At 38.9% G+C, this 12,682-nt stretch overlaps 1 protein-coding gene across 1 annotated transcript in view; it reads right to left on the reverse strand.

Annotated features, from left to right (window-relative positions):
* The window catches only part of ZMAT4 (zinc finger matrin-type 4), a 303,247-nt gene that overhangs the window by 94,077 nt on the left and 196,488 nt on the right, over window positions 1-12,682 (reverse strand). Inside the window, exon 5 of the mRNA XM_016195630.2 lies at window positions 8,219-8,446. Coding sequence (XP_016051116.1) covers window positions 8,219-8,446 — 228 coding nt within the window. The remainder of the gene's footprint in view (window positions 1-8,218; window positions 8,447-12,682) is intronic.

Consider the following 12,682-nt stretch of genomic DNA (forward strand, 5'->3'; position numbering starts at 1 on the left):
ATGACCTACACATGTGTGGCTCGGGACAGGGCATTCACACAGGGTGGCTATTGCGCTGGCTGTTGTCATTTTTTTTTATTTGACAATCTAAGAAAAAAGAAGCCATGCCCCTGACTAAATTGTCAGGTATTGCATGTTTTAAAAATTCCTGCAGCACACCGCTGGTCTAGTTTCCTCTGAAACAATAAAATAACTGCATTGTTTCAACCTTAAAACTTTTGAAAGAATAAATATAAAAGTCTGCAAAATGAATACCCCATTTTCACCTAGCTATAATTTCATAATTTACACTGTCACTGTTTCTAAATAAGAAACTGCCTTATACTCGTGTTCTATGCTGACAAGAAGAATTTAAACTATAAAGTAAAGCTTTAAAGCACTTTCTGACCATTAAATTTTATAATTCCATAATTCAATAACTTCCTTTTGTTTTCTATATTGGACTCTATGTTCAGGAAGAGGGGACTATTTTTCTTATCAAATTAAAACTTGGAAGTAGAGAAAAATGCCATCTGTTTTTTGGAATGAATAACACTGAAGTTGAGTCAGTAACCAGATTCTGCATATTAACTACTTAGATCAACTCCGTTTAAAATTATTTGTTATAGCAATAATTTGTTCTTTAAAATTTGATATGCCACTTCAAGCAAAGGAAGGCAAGAATGCTATCACTAGTCTATAGTTTCTAATGGCTAAATAGTGTGACTACAAAAAAATACAAAAGGTGTAAATTTTTGTGTTATTAAGTTATGTACCAGTAATAGGTAGAAAGTTATGTGGAGGCTACATGATTCAAGATCAATATACAAAAATCAACTGCATTTTCTGTATATCAGTAACAAACATATACAAATGAAATTTCAAAAATATAGCACACTAGTGTTAAAGAACATAAAATACTTGCAGAAAGACGTAACAAATATGTTTAAAACTTTTACACTGACAACTGCAAACCATTACTGATAGAATTTTTTAAAAAAGAAATAGAGGGATATAGGATGTTCATGGATTGAAAGACTCATTATTGTGAAGAATTTAAACAAATGATCTCCAAATTGATCTACAGATTGAATTCAATCCCATTTAATATTCCAATAAGTTTTCTGTGTAGAAATTGAAAAGCTAATTTACATGATTTATATAGGAATGCAAAGGATTTAGAACAAACAATCTTTGGAAAGAAGAACACATCTGGAAAAATTGTGCTACCTAATATCAAGACTTCTGTAATGCTAAAAAAATCAATACAATGTAGCACTGGCATGAAGATAGACAAAGAAATCAATGGAGCATAATAGATTGTATCGAAATAGACTCATACATAATCACTCGATTTTTAATAAAGGTGCCAAGACAATTCAATGAAGAAAAGAAAATATTTTCAACAGATTTTTTCTAACAACCTGGAAAATGTATGGAAAAAAATGAATTTCAACCCCTATCTTACATTATATATAAAAATTTATTTGGGAGTGGGGAGGGGGAGACTGGATGAAAGAAGGTAAAGGGATTAGCCAAAGAACATATATGCGTAACCCATAGGCACAGACCACAGTGTGGTGATAGCCAGAGGGAAGGGGGACAGAGGAGAAGAGGGCTGGGTGTAGGTGGGAAAAATGGGGGAAAATAGGGACATATGTAATAGTGTAAACAAATATAGTTAAAAAATTTAATTTGAGATACATCATAATCATAGATGTAAAAGCTAAAATAATCAAACTTTTGAAGAGAACATACAGAATGCCTATGATCATAGGTGTAGACAAAGATTTTTTAGATGGGGCACAAAAACAATAATCACCAAAGAAAAACAGATAAATTTGACGTCCAAAATTTCAATGTCTGCTCACCAAATATTCTTTAAGAAAATGAGGAGTTTCCTCTTATCCGTGGGAAATGTGTTCCAAGGCCCTCCGGGTGATGACTGCGACCACAGGCTGTACCAAACCCTACATATGCTATGTTTTTTCTATGCCTACAGACCTATGATACAGTTTAATTATAAATTAGGCAAAGTAAGAGATTAACAACAACTAAAAATAAAATAGAACAATTATAATAATATACTGTAATAAAAGTTATGTGAATGGTGTGAGGCCATTATTAAGTAAAATAAGGGTTACCTGAACACAAGCACTGTGAGACCACAACAGTCAATTGATAACTGATTTGCAAAGTGACCAAGGGGGGCGGGACATGAGTGGACATGCTAAACCGAGATGAGCCATGTCCGAGGCAGGACTGAGAGGGATGGCACAAGATTTCATCATGCGACTCAGGACAGTGATTTAAAACTTACAAATTGTTGAAAAGAGCTTGGGAGGAAAAACAAGATGGCAGCGTAGGTAACAGCTGCACCCGCCGCCTCCCGCAACCACATCAAAATCACAACTAAGATAGAGAACCACCGTCACTCAGAGCCTCCTGAAATCCAGCTGAGCAGACGCCCCACAACCAGGGAGCTGAAGGAGCATGGAGACCAGTAGGAGGGGCAGAGACACGGGCAGGTCGGGGCTGCATCCTGGAGACGTGGCCGCGGGCCCACACCCGGTGCCGCGGCTGAAACCCGGGAGGGGATCTCGGTGGTGGGGGTTTCCTGGAGGAGTGAGGGGTCCCAGCCCCACAGCAGGCCCCCAGCCCAGGGCTCCAGGCCGGGAAGAGACGTCCCCACACCTCCGGGCTGTGAAACCAGCGGGGACTGTCCCTGAGGGTCAGGAGGCTGCGGGAGCCCCAGCAGCTCCTCTAAAGGGCCCAGCGCGGACTCACTTGGACGCTCCCTCTGAGCCCAGCGCCGGGCAGCAGCTTGAAGGGACCCGGGACACTCGGGGAGGAACTAACCTGCCTGAGATCCGGGCGAGAGGCGGAGGGCGGCTTCCTCCCAGGCAGAAGGGCTGGCGGAGGCCATGGCTCCTTTGGCGAGTCCTCCCCGCACACAGCCGGCAGGCAGGCACCATGTTTGAATCGCCAGCACCTGACTCACACCTTCCGCCCCGCCCTGTGATTCCCAGAGGCCCCGCCCCTCCCCACCTGCAGCTCATCCAGGCCATTTCCAGGGGTTTTTCTGTGCAAGTGGCCTCTCGAGCCTCATGCTTAGGACTTTCCTAAAATCTCTCAAACAAGCAGCAGTGTGCCCCATACGGCTTGATAAGCAGGCCCAGGCCTGGCACTAGCGGCAGCTGCATTGGCTCATAGCCTGGCCTCTCCTGGACACCTCCAAGCCCAGCACAAGTAGCAGCCAACTACAGTTTGCTGTGTAGCTCATGCTGGGTGGCCCTGGGCAAGGCACTGGCAATGGCTGACTTTGCACCTCCTGGGAGGACCCAGAGACAGTGCACCTGGTGGTCAGGCTTGACCATGCTGGATTACAACCCTACCACATCCATGAGTGACACACTCAAGGGGCGCACTTGGTGAACACCAAAGTCCCACTGAAGTAAATCCTGCTCCATAGGGGTGTCTCCAGCACAGCAGCTCTTTGTAGTTGCAGCTGGTTCTCACAGCCGATTGGCCTGGGGGTCAGTTCCTCCCAGTGACGCCAACAGCAACCAAGGCTCAACTACAACAGGACGGTGCACACAGCCCACACAGGGGAGCACCTAGCAGGCCCAGCTCAGGTGACTGGGGAGGCTGAGCCACTGGGCCCTACAGGACACCTACTACACAAAGCCACTCTACAAATTCCAGGAGACATAGCAGCTCTCCCTAACACATAGAAACAAACACCTGGAAGAAGCAAAATGCGGAGGGAAAGAAACATGTCACAAAGGAAAGAACAGAAGAAATCTCTAGAAAAGGAACTAAGTGAAATAGATCCAAGCAAGCTAACAGATACAGAGTTCAGAATAATGGTTACAAGGATGCTCAAGGATATTACTAAGAGTATGATGAAAATAACTTAGAAAATCAATGACATAATAAAGTAGCAATTTGAAATGAAAGCTACAGGAATTGAAATGAAGAATAATTTACAGGGAATCAACAGTAGAATAGAGGACACTGAGAATCAAATCAGCAATTTGGAACATGAAAAACAAAAGACACCCAACCAGAAAAGCAAAAAGCAAAAAGAATCCAGAAATATGAAGATAACATAAGGAGCCTCTGGGACAACTTCAAGAGGCCCAATGTTCATATTATTGGGGTTCCAGAAGGAGTGGAAAGAGAGCAAGAAATTGAAAACCTATTTGAAAAAATAATTACAGAAAACTTCTCCTACTTGGGGAAAGAAATAGACTTACAAGTCCAGGAAGCACAGAGGGTCCCAAACAAGAGGAACCCAAAGAGGCCCACAGAAAGACACATCGTAAATAAAATGCTAAAGGTTATAGACAAAGAGAGGATCTTAAAAGCATCAAGAGAAAAGCAGATAATTACATACAAGGGAGCACCCATACGGCTGTCAGCTAATTTCTCAACAGAAACCTTGCAGGCCAGAAGGGAGTGGCAAGAAATATTCAAAGTGATGAAAAACATGGAACTACAACCAAGATTGCTCTACCCAGAAAAGCTATCATTTAGAATTGAAGTTCAGATAAAGAGCTTCTCGGACAAGGAAAAGCTAAAGGAGTTCATCACCACCAGACCAGCACTACAGGAAAAGTTGAAGGGTCTTCTTTAACAAGAAGCTAATGAACAAAAGAATCTGATGAACTAAATAGATTCAGAGACATTGACACATGTAACAAGCGATCATATTTCAGAGGGAAGAGGGAAGGGAGGTGGAGGGTGGGAAGAGATTAACCAAAGAAGTTATATGCATATATGCATAACCCATGGACACAGACAATGATGGGGTGAAGGCCTGGGGAGGGGTGGGAACGAGGTGGTAGGGGTCAATTGGGGGGGGAAATGGGACACCTGTAATACTTTCAACAATAAAGATAAATAAAATAAATAAATAAATAGATAAAACTTATGAATTGTTTATTTCTGGAATTCTCCATTTAATATTTTCAGACTATGGTTTATTGTGAGTAACTGAAACCAGGGAAAGTAAAACTGCAGATGACGGAAGACTACTGTATGTTTCTTTTGAGAATGCAAAATAATGAAGCTACTTTGAAAAATATTTTGGCAGTTTCTCATATAGTTAAAAATATACCCAACTTATGACCCAATTCCACTCCTAGGAATTTACCAAGAGAAGTAAAACATATGTCAACCAAAAAAAAAAAAAAGAATGTTCATGAAAGTTTTATCCTAAATAATACCCAAAAAATGAAGAGGAGAATGGATTTACAAATTGTGAGACTTGGTGTAGAATACTACCCTGTAATGAAGAGCACAGGGCTACTCTGCTTTATATGCAACAAGTAGATACATTTCAAAAACAATATGCTATCCAAGAGAAGCTAGATACAAAAAAAATACATGGTTTCTGCTTCTATTTATATGAGGTTTCAGAACAGGCAAAACTAATCTACAGTGAAAAAATAAGAGAAGTGGTTCTCTGGAATGGGAGGTTAGGGTTGACTGGGAAGGGGCACATGAGGATCTTCTCAAGATGGAGAAGTTATATATCTTGGCAGTGGTGTGGGTTACACAGGGGTCTGCATTGTTAAAACTCATTGAACTATAACACTTAATATCTCCTCATTTGACAATATGTAAAATTTACACTATTTAACATTTAGAAGAAATTAAAAAATAATAATTAATTTCCTGTAAAAATTATTCGATCAGGATCCTTTTAGACACAGAAAATGATTGCCATATTAATAATGTAGGATTTTAGGTGATTTTTAAATTTTGCTTATTTTGTTTATTCATTCAGCAATTATTGGGTACCTACTGTGTGACTATCACTGTTCTAGGTGTTTTGAACACATCAGTGAGCAAAACACACAGAGATGCCTACTTTCAAGTTGCTAACAATCTATAGGGGGGAATAGGGTGAAAAACAGATAATCAGGAATTCCATAATAAATAAGAAAATTTACTGTTTAAAACACTGAGACATGCTGAGAAAGCCTGCAACACTGCCATATTGTGCTCCAACTGCTTGACACCATTTTTCAAAAAGTTATGGTTATGCCTTTATTAATTGATTAGCATTTTTGCCCTTATTAATTGCTTGATCATGCTTAAGGAGCATTCCAGAAATAAGTGCGTGTGCATGTGTGTTTTAAATAGTGCTGAGTTATCATCACTTCTTTATTCCTCAAGCTTTTACAATATTTAATGCCTGAATAAATGTATATCAAAATGTCAGCTGGGGTAGGTGAGAAGGTTGGTTTCAAGGACACTGTTCAATGCTAATCGCATTTCACGTGGTACTGAGTCACAGCCACATTGCGTTATCAAGTCAAAGAGCAGCTCTTTTTGTCTTCAGTATAAATGGCAAGCTGCTCAGATATAACAGAATTCAGATGCCCAAGTCATTAGGATGTGGTTGTACATAAAAATGCAGCGCTGATCATTCAAAATTGACAAGAAGAATGTGCTCGAGGAATACTCCTCTAAGTCATACTATCTGGCACCAAAACTACAGAAAGCCCTGCTTTTCTCCTTCAGTGCCCTGCGCTGAAGGAGTCGCAGAGCCGGCTTGTTATCTGCCAGTAACAGTGAGCGGTGGGTAGGCCTTCAGCTATGGAGAGAACTCCTATATTTTTTTTCACAAGACATAAACTGGAACATAAGAAATCCACCAACAAAGAGCAACAATAACAGCAATTCAAAAGTTTCTGCAGTGAGATTATTCAAGAAAATTATTAAGCCCCATGTTGTTTTTCTATAGCTAAAAAACATATGCAAAAGTCAAGTGTTTTTAATGTTTGCTTTTATTTGTCATTTTTCTATTTTGAAAAAGAGGTTTTTATATATATATAATCTTGCCCCCAACTTGGGATCAAGCCCGCAACCCCAGGCATGTGCCTTGACCAGGAATCGAATTGCTATCTCCTGGATCCTAGGTCGATGCTCAACCACTGAGCCATGCCCGGCCAGGCTTATTTGTCATTTTTAAGTGCATATCTTGTAATAATCAGCTTCTAATTAAGCTCTATAGATGTACTAATAGACTTCCAATCTTAAGTACATGCAGCATCAGAGGAGTATTTCAGAAAAAGTGTTTATTTGCCAGCTAACAGCTTCTAGTTCCCTGTCCCTGTACATGTATAATTCTGCTCACGTGGAACGCCTGCTCACCTGCTGAAATGCTACCCACCTTTCTAGTTCCAACTCAGGTCCCTTTCCTTGGTGAAGTCTTCCTCACCAATATCATCAGAAGTGTCCTGTCCCTCCTTTCAGCTCACACAGCAGGATCTTTTGTTCCACTTACTTGCTCTAGAATTGTAACAGGTTATTTCCTGACTACAATTGCCCCTCTTAGAGGCTCATGGCCTAGTTGGGATAGTAAGAACTGCAGGCTCTACACACAGAACCCAGTTTAAATCTAGGTTGCATTTGCAAAACTGATCTGCAAGTTTTATTATTACAGCTCTTCTGAACGACGATTCCCTGGCCAGTCCATAAAAGCGTATCTCACCCATACAACATCTGACATATAGTGTCAGTAGCACTCTTCTCAGAATTATTTATCTGAGAAAATGCATTTTCTCAGGAAAAAAAAAGGTATATGTGACTTTGTTCTACACAGTGAACATCCAGTGGATCAAAAATGTTTAGGTGATCAAAATGCATAAATGGTTATTGATGGTGAAATATTCTATAAAGTCCCACAAATTGGTATATGGCTTCCTAAGAAACACACAGGACTGGTCCTCACCTACGGTTTCCAGGATTCTGCTCAGCAGCTTCTGTGAAACCTCACATGAACTTTGAAAGCTGCACAGTTTCCATCAATCAAGAAAATACCTGTCAAAATGGGGTTGGATAGCCGGGAATTGACTACATCATGCACACAGCACTGTCTTAAAGTTTAAATTAAGATAATGCTATTTGGCCTTTTTAGCGTCTTCTCTAATATCACTCATGTAAGAGGCATTCATTAGAGAAGGTGTTTAAAAATAATACATGAGAAAATAATCTGGTTTATGGATGAGTGGTTTTGACCTGAAAAATAGTCAATAAAAATATGGAAATAAACTCTGAAACAACAGAGATTATAAAAATTGAGCTAGTTTTCCACTCCTTTCGTTTCTCTTCTTTTCCTTTTGGATGAGCCTAATTAATAAGAATAATCATGCCAATTTGTGAAAACACAAGCCTTTCTCTGAAAGCCCAGTTCTGGGGCAGAAATGAGCAGAGTTTCTCTTACCTCTTAGTTCCCCCATATCCAGAGTTGTCCCAAGTTGTTCTAACAAAGCAACTCTTGCTGCATTCTTTTTGTGTTTCTTGCCGTCATAATGTTGCTGCGCCATCAGGGGATTATTAAACCAGGCTGCACAGAGTCCGCAGTATCTGTCTGAATCTCTTCTTTGATAGGGAGATGCTACCACTGGAGCAGTGTCCACCCTCGGAGGCTTAAGTGAGCTCAGGGGCGGTGCTGTGGAGGCAAAAAAATGGAGAGGAGCACAAGCCAGGTTAGTGCACTTGTCCTCAGTCTCTGAAGGTGGAAGAATCTCATGTGCATTGTACGCTCAAAAATCCAAGAGTTTATTGAAAGTAGAAAAATAATATATGCCAGCCTTTGTTTTTGAAGTTGGGATACAACTGGAAATTTCTACTTTATTGAAATCAGAGTCTTCACTTTCTTACGCTTTCCTCTGATAGTTCAGGAGACCACTCCTTATAAAGAAAGAAAGATTTTTAAAAATAAACTCTTGGAAATAAGGAGTGGTCTGTTAATCAAATTGAAGCCAAACCGTGAAGTAAACATTGAACAATCATGACTTGAAATTTCTGAATGAATGAAGGAGTGAATGAATGAGGTATTTGGGTGCCATAAATAGAAATCACCAATAAATAAAGGATTTGCCCAAGAGACAGCAAATCTTTCAGAGACATGGGTTGTACCAATCGACAAAATCATGCTGTTTTTACTGTCAGTTACTTCTGTTTATTGTGGCAGGTTATTTTCAACCTATACTTGTTAAAATTGATGTTGAAAGTATCTTTTTTTAATAAAAAAAGGCCAAAAGAAAATACTATAGAGCAGATGTTGCTTCTCCAAAGTGAAAAGGCATATACCACTATTTTAAGATTGCGCAGTCCCACCTATTAATTTAACACATTCCATTGTGACTTTATAGTTATTTTTGGTCCATTAAAAAAAGAACCCAAATTGAAGTTTACTAACAGAAAGTAAAAATAACTTTTTTATGCATTACAGCATACAAGTGGCTTTCAGCCTCGTAATAACTATGACTCGGATTATTGTCTCCTTTCCCAGACATGGACTTCAGAGATACCGAATGAATGATTTACTGAAGGTGAGATGTCTAGTTATGGCAAAGGGAGGACTCCAAACCAAATCCTTGGTTTCCAAGAGCAGCGTTCCTTTCGCTACCTTACAGATTCTTTTCATACTTCTTAATAAGCAGAGGGACTTCTTCTTCCTAGACTTCAGTCATCTTTGTATCTTATATAAGATTTAATTCAATTCGGGGGGAAATTTCTGATCCAAATATTTTGACAAAGGAAAAGAAATGTAAAATCTCACATAGCCCATCAGTCATAACGTCGTGTAGCACTACTTTCTGTTTGTTCTTTCCCTCTGTGATATGTAGGACAGCTGGCAAAACCATGGGAATTAGGCTCATTCCAAGGAAAAGCTGAGATGTGGAAGCTCAATAGCAAGTTAAGTAACCATTTAATTAACCCTCCAACCTTTTAAATAACTTTTATTTAAGCTTTTATTTTTTAGATTAAATGAATGACGTAGAAATAAATACTTGCTGAATTTTTTAATTCAAGAAATGCCTGTACTGTAACAATATATCGAGAAAGTCTTTTCCTCTCTATCCAGAAATTACATCAGATAAGGACACTTGAACTAGTTTGGATAAACAATGGTATTATTTCTATTAGGACTTAGAGAAATAATACAGCTCTTAAAAACTTTATTGCGAGATTCAGCAATAAATCACTGTGTGAAACTAAAGCTGAAACGTGGGCCGTACCATCCTAACAGCCATCCAGTATCATTCTGCTGTGACTCAGAAATGCTAATAAAAAGCTACAAATATGCAGTTGACCTACATGGGAAAGGACTTCTATCCACTTTTCTGAAGGAAATTGGATTTTGCTTCCAAAGTTTCCTGCACCTTTATCAATTTCTGTTGTTTTTGATGACAACAGAAAACATATCAAATGTTTACAATCTGAATAAATGTTGACTCTTGAAGCATAATTTACTGTTCTCCAAACAGGGCCCTAAAAAACATTTCAGAGTCAAATCTATCAATTGATACTTTACACACCACATTCTAGTCGGCATTATGCACAATGGAATATTCATCAAATAAGATAGTAATCTTATCTTGCATTTAAGGAAGTAGTTTGATGTTGCATCTGTATTGTAGTTTCTCTTCTTTAATAATTCTATCCTTTGTATACCCAAAAATTTAATTTTCTTATGCTTTGTTTCCAACTGTCTTCACCAATCTCAACTCAGCTTATATTTCATATAAAGGCAAACTGAGTACTATAAAGGGAGTGAAAACAGCTTTCAATCAAAGTCTGAAGTCAAGGTTGGGTTGGACTCCCCCCACTACTGAGCTGTGTGACCTCTGACAACATCTCTGATATCTCTGGTTTCCACAAGGTTAATATTCAAGTTCACCATCTCTTTAAAACCCACAATGTGGGGTATAGAACAAGTTGTAGAAGCTCTCTTTTATGGCTTTGACTGGATGCCAAATAATACGATTTTGTAGAAGGAGAATATTTTCCAAGTTATTTTGCTAAATCTGTATGTGAATTTGAACCATAATACCCATATTTCTTTGGCAAAAGTGTATTATTCTAATAAAATAAATACAAAGTAAGAAAAAGATTATCCTTTGGTTTAAAACATGTTTTTAACAAAGCTCATTAGTTGATGTATAGTTAATTTTTACTTTTATTTCATTCTTTATGTATAATTGCAAATATATTTAGCTAAATATGGACTTCACTTCCTCTATATAGAACTTAAAATCAAGAAGGAATTAATAGAAACCAGTAGTTTCCAAGCTTGGATGAACATTAGACTTATCGAGAGCTTTAGAAATATCTATGGCCTGGAAAATATTATGCTAAGCAAAATAAGCCAGGCAGAGAAAGAGAAATATCACATGATCTCACTTATATGTGGAATCTAAAGAACATAATAAACTGATGAACAAAATAGATTCAGTGACACAGAAGCATGGAACAGATTAACAAATCTCAGAAGGAAGGTGGGAATGGGTGTGTGGGTGGGTGGGTAAAGATTAACCAAAGAATTTATATGCATATATGTATAACCCTGGGGCAGGGAGTGGGTGTGAGGTGGAAAGGGTCAATGAGGAAAAAGGGGATATCTGTAATATTTTCAACAATAAAGAAAAATTTTAAGAACCAAAAAGTAAATAAAACCTATGAAATAAATTGTGTGTGTGTGTGTGTGTGTGTGTGTGTGTGTGTGTATATAAAATCTCCAGGTTGTTCCCCAGACTAATTATATTAGAATCTTGGAGTAGGAGCCAGGCATCAGGATGCTTTTAACACCTTCCTCCACGCCCCCCCCACCTTCATCCATGTTTCTAACGCACAGCCAATATTGTGGACTACTGATCTAAATATTGCCAGATTTTATTTGAAAATGACTGTAACATAAAGTCTTCTAGGATCTTCACATAAAAGTAAGTCTCATATTACATCCAATGGCAATGGAGCACAACATTTTGAAGGCAATAACCAAAATGTCACATCTTTATCCACGAAACAGAAAGGGATATTTACTTGGTATTTTCTTAAAACCCCAATCAGTTTTCCCATTTCACCAAGTTACAAAAGATTCTTCAAAATAGTAGCTGATATTATGCTTTAATGGGTGAACCTGGAGAGTATTATGCTAAGTGAAATATGCCAATCAGAGAAAGACAAATACCATACGATCTCACTTACACGTGGAATCTAATGAACAAAGAAAACTGATAAGCAAAATAAAACCAGAGTCATGGATACACGAAACAGACTGACAGCTGTCAGAGAAGAGGGGGGAGGGGTAGAACTGGATGAAAGAAGGTGAAAAGATTAGCCAAAGAACATATAAGCAGAACCCATGGACACAGACAACACTGTGGTGATGGCTGGGGCAGGGGGGGGGGGGCTGAGTGGAGGTCAGCAAAGTGGGGGGAAATGGGGACACCTGTAATAGTATCAACAATAAAAATAAAGTTATAAAAATTTAATAAAAGTTAAATAGCCATTCTGATCCCTCTCCACGCGCAGAAACTCAAATACACATTGAGCTGTTGAGATGCTGTACCTCCTGCCTCTGACGGCACCCTCAGCAGCCTGGTCTGCGGCCGTGTACAGTCCCTCTCCACAGAGTAGCTAAGCACCTGTCCTGCCAGGCGCTCCTCCATCCCATCTGCTCTGTGAGCCCCGAGGCCTTGACAACCACCTTGTAGTTTTAGTTGTGTGTGTGTACATGTGTATGGGTAAAAGACATTTGATCATAATACTAATACTTTGATACTTAATACTTTTGTGTTTGCTGTCTTCTCTAGTACATGTCCACAATCCCTTAGTTTAATTCAGAAAAGCTTCAAAATCTCTGAAATTCAAAATTTTCTGTGTGATTCATTTGTTA

Source organism: Miniopterus natalensis, chromosome 2, assembly GCF_054644295.1.
Source record: "Miniopterus natalensis isolate mMinNat1 chromosome 2, mMinNat1.hap1, whole genome shotgun sequence".
Lineage (NCBI taxonomy): Eukaryota > Metazoa > Chordata > Mammalia > Chiroptera > Miniopteridae > Miniopterus > Miniopterus natalensis.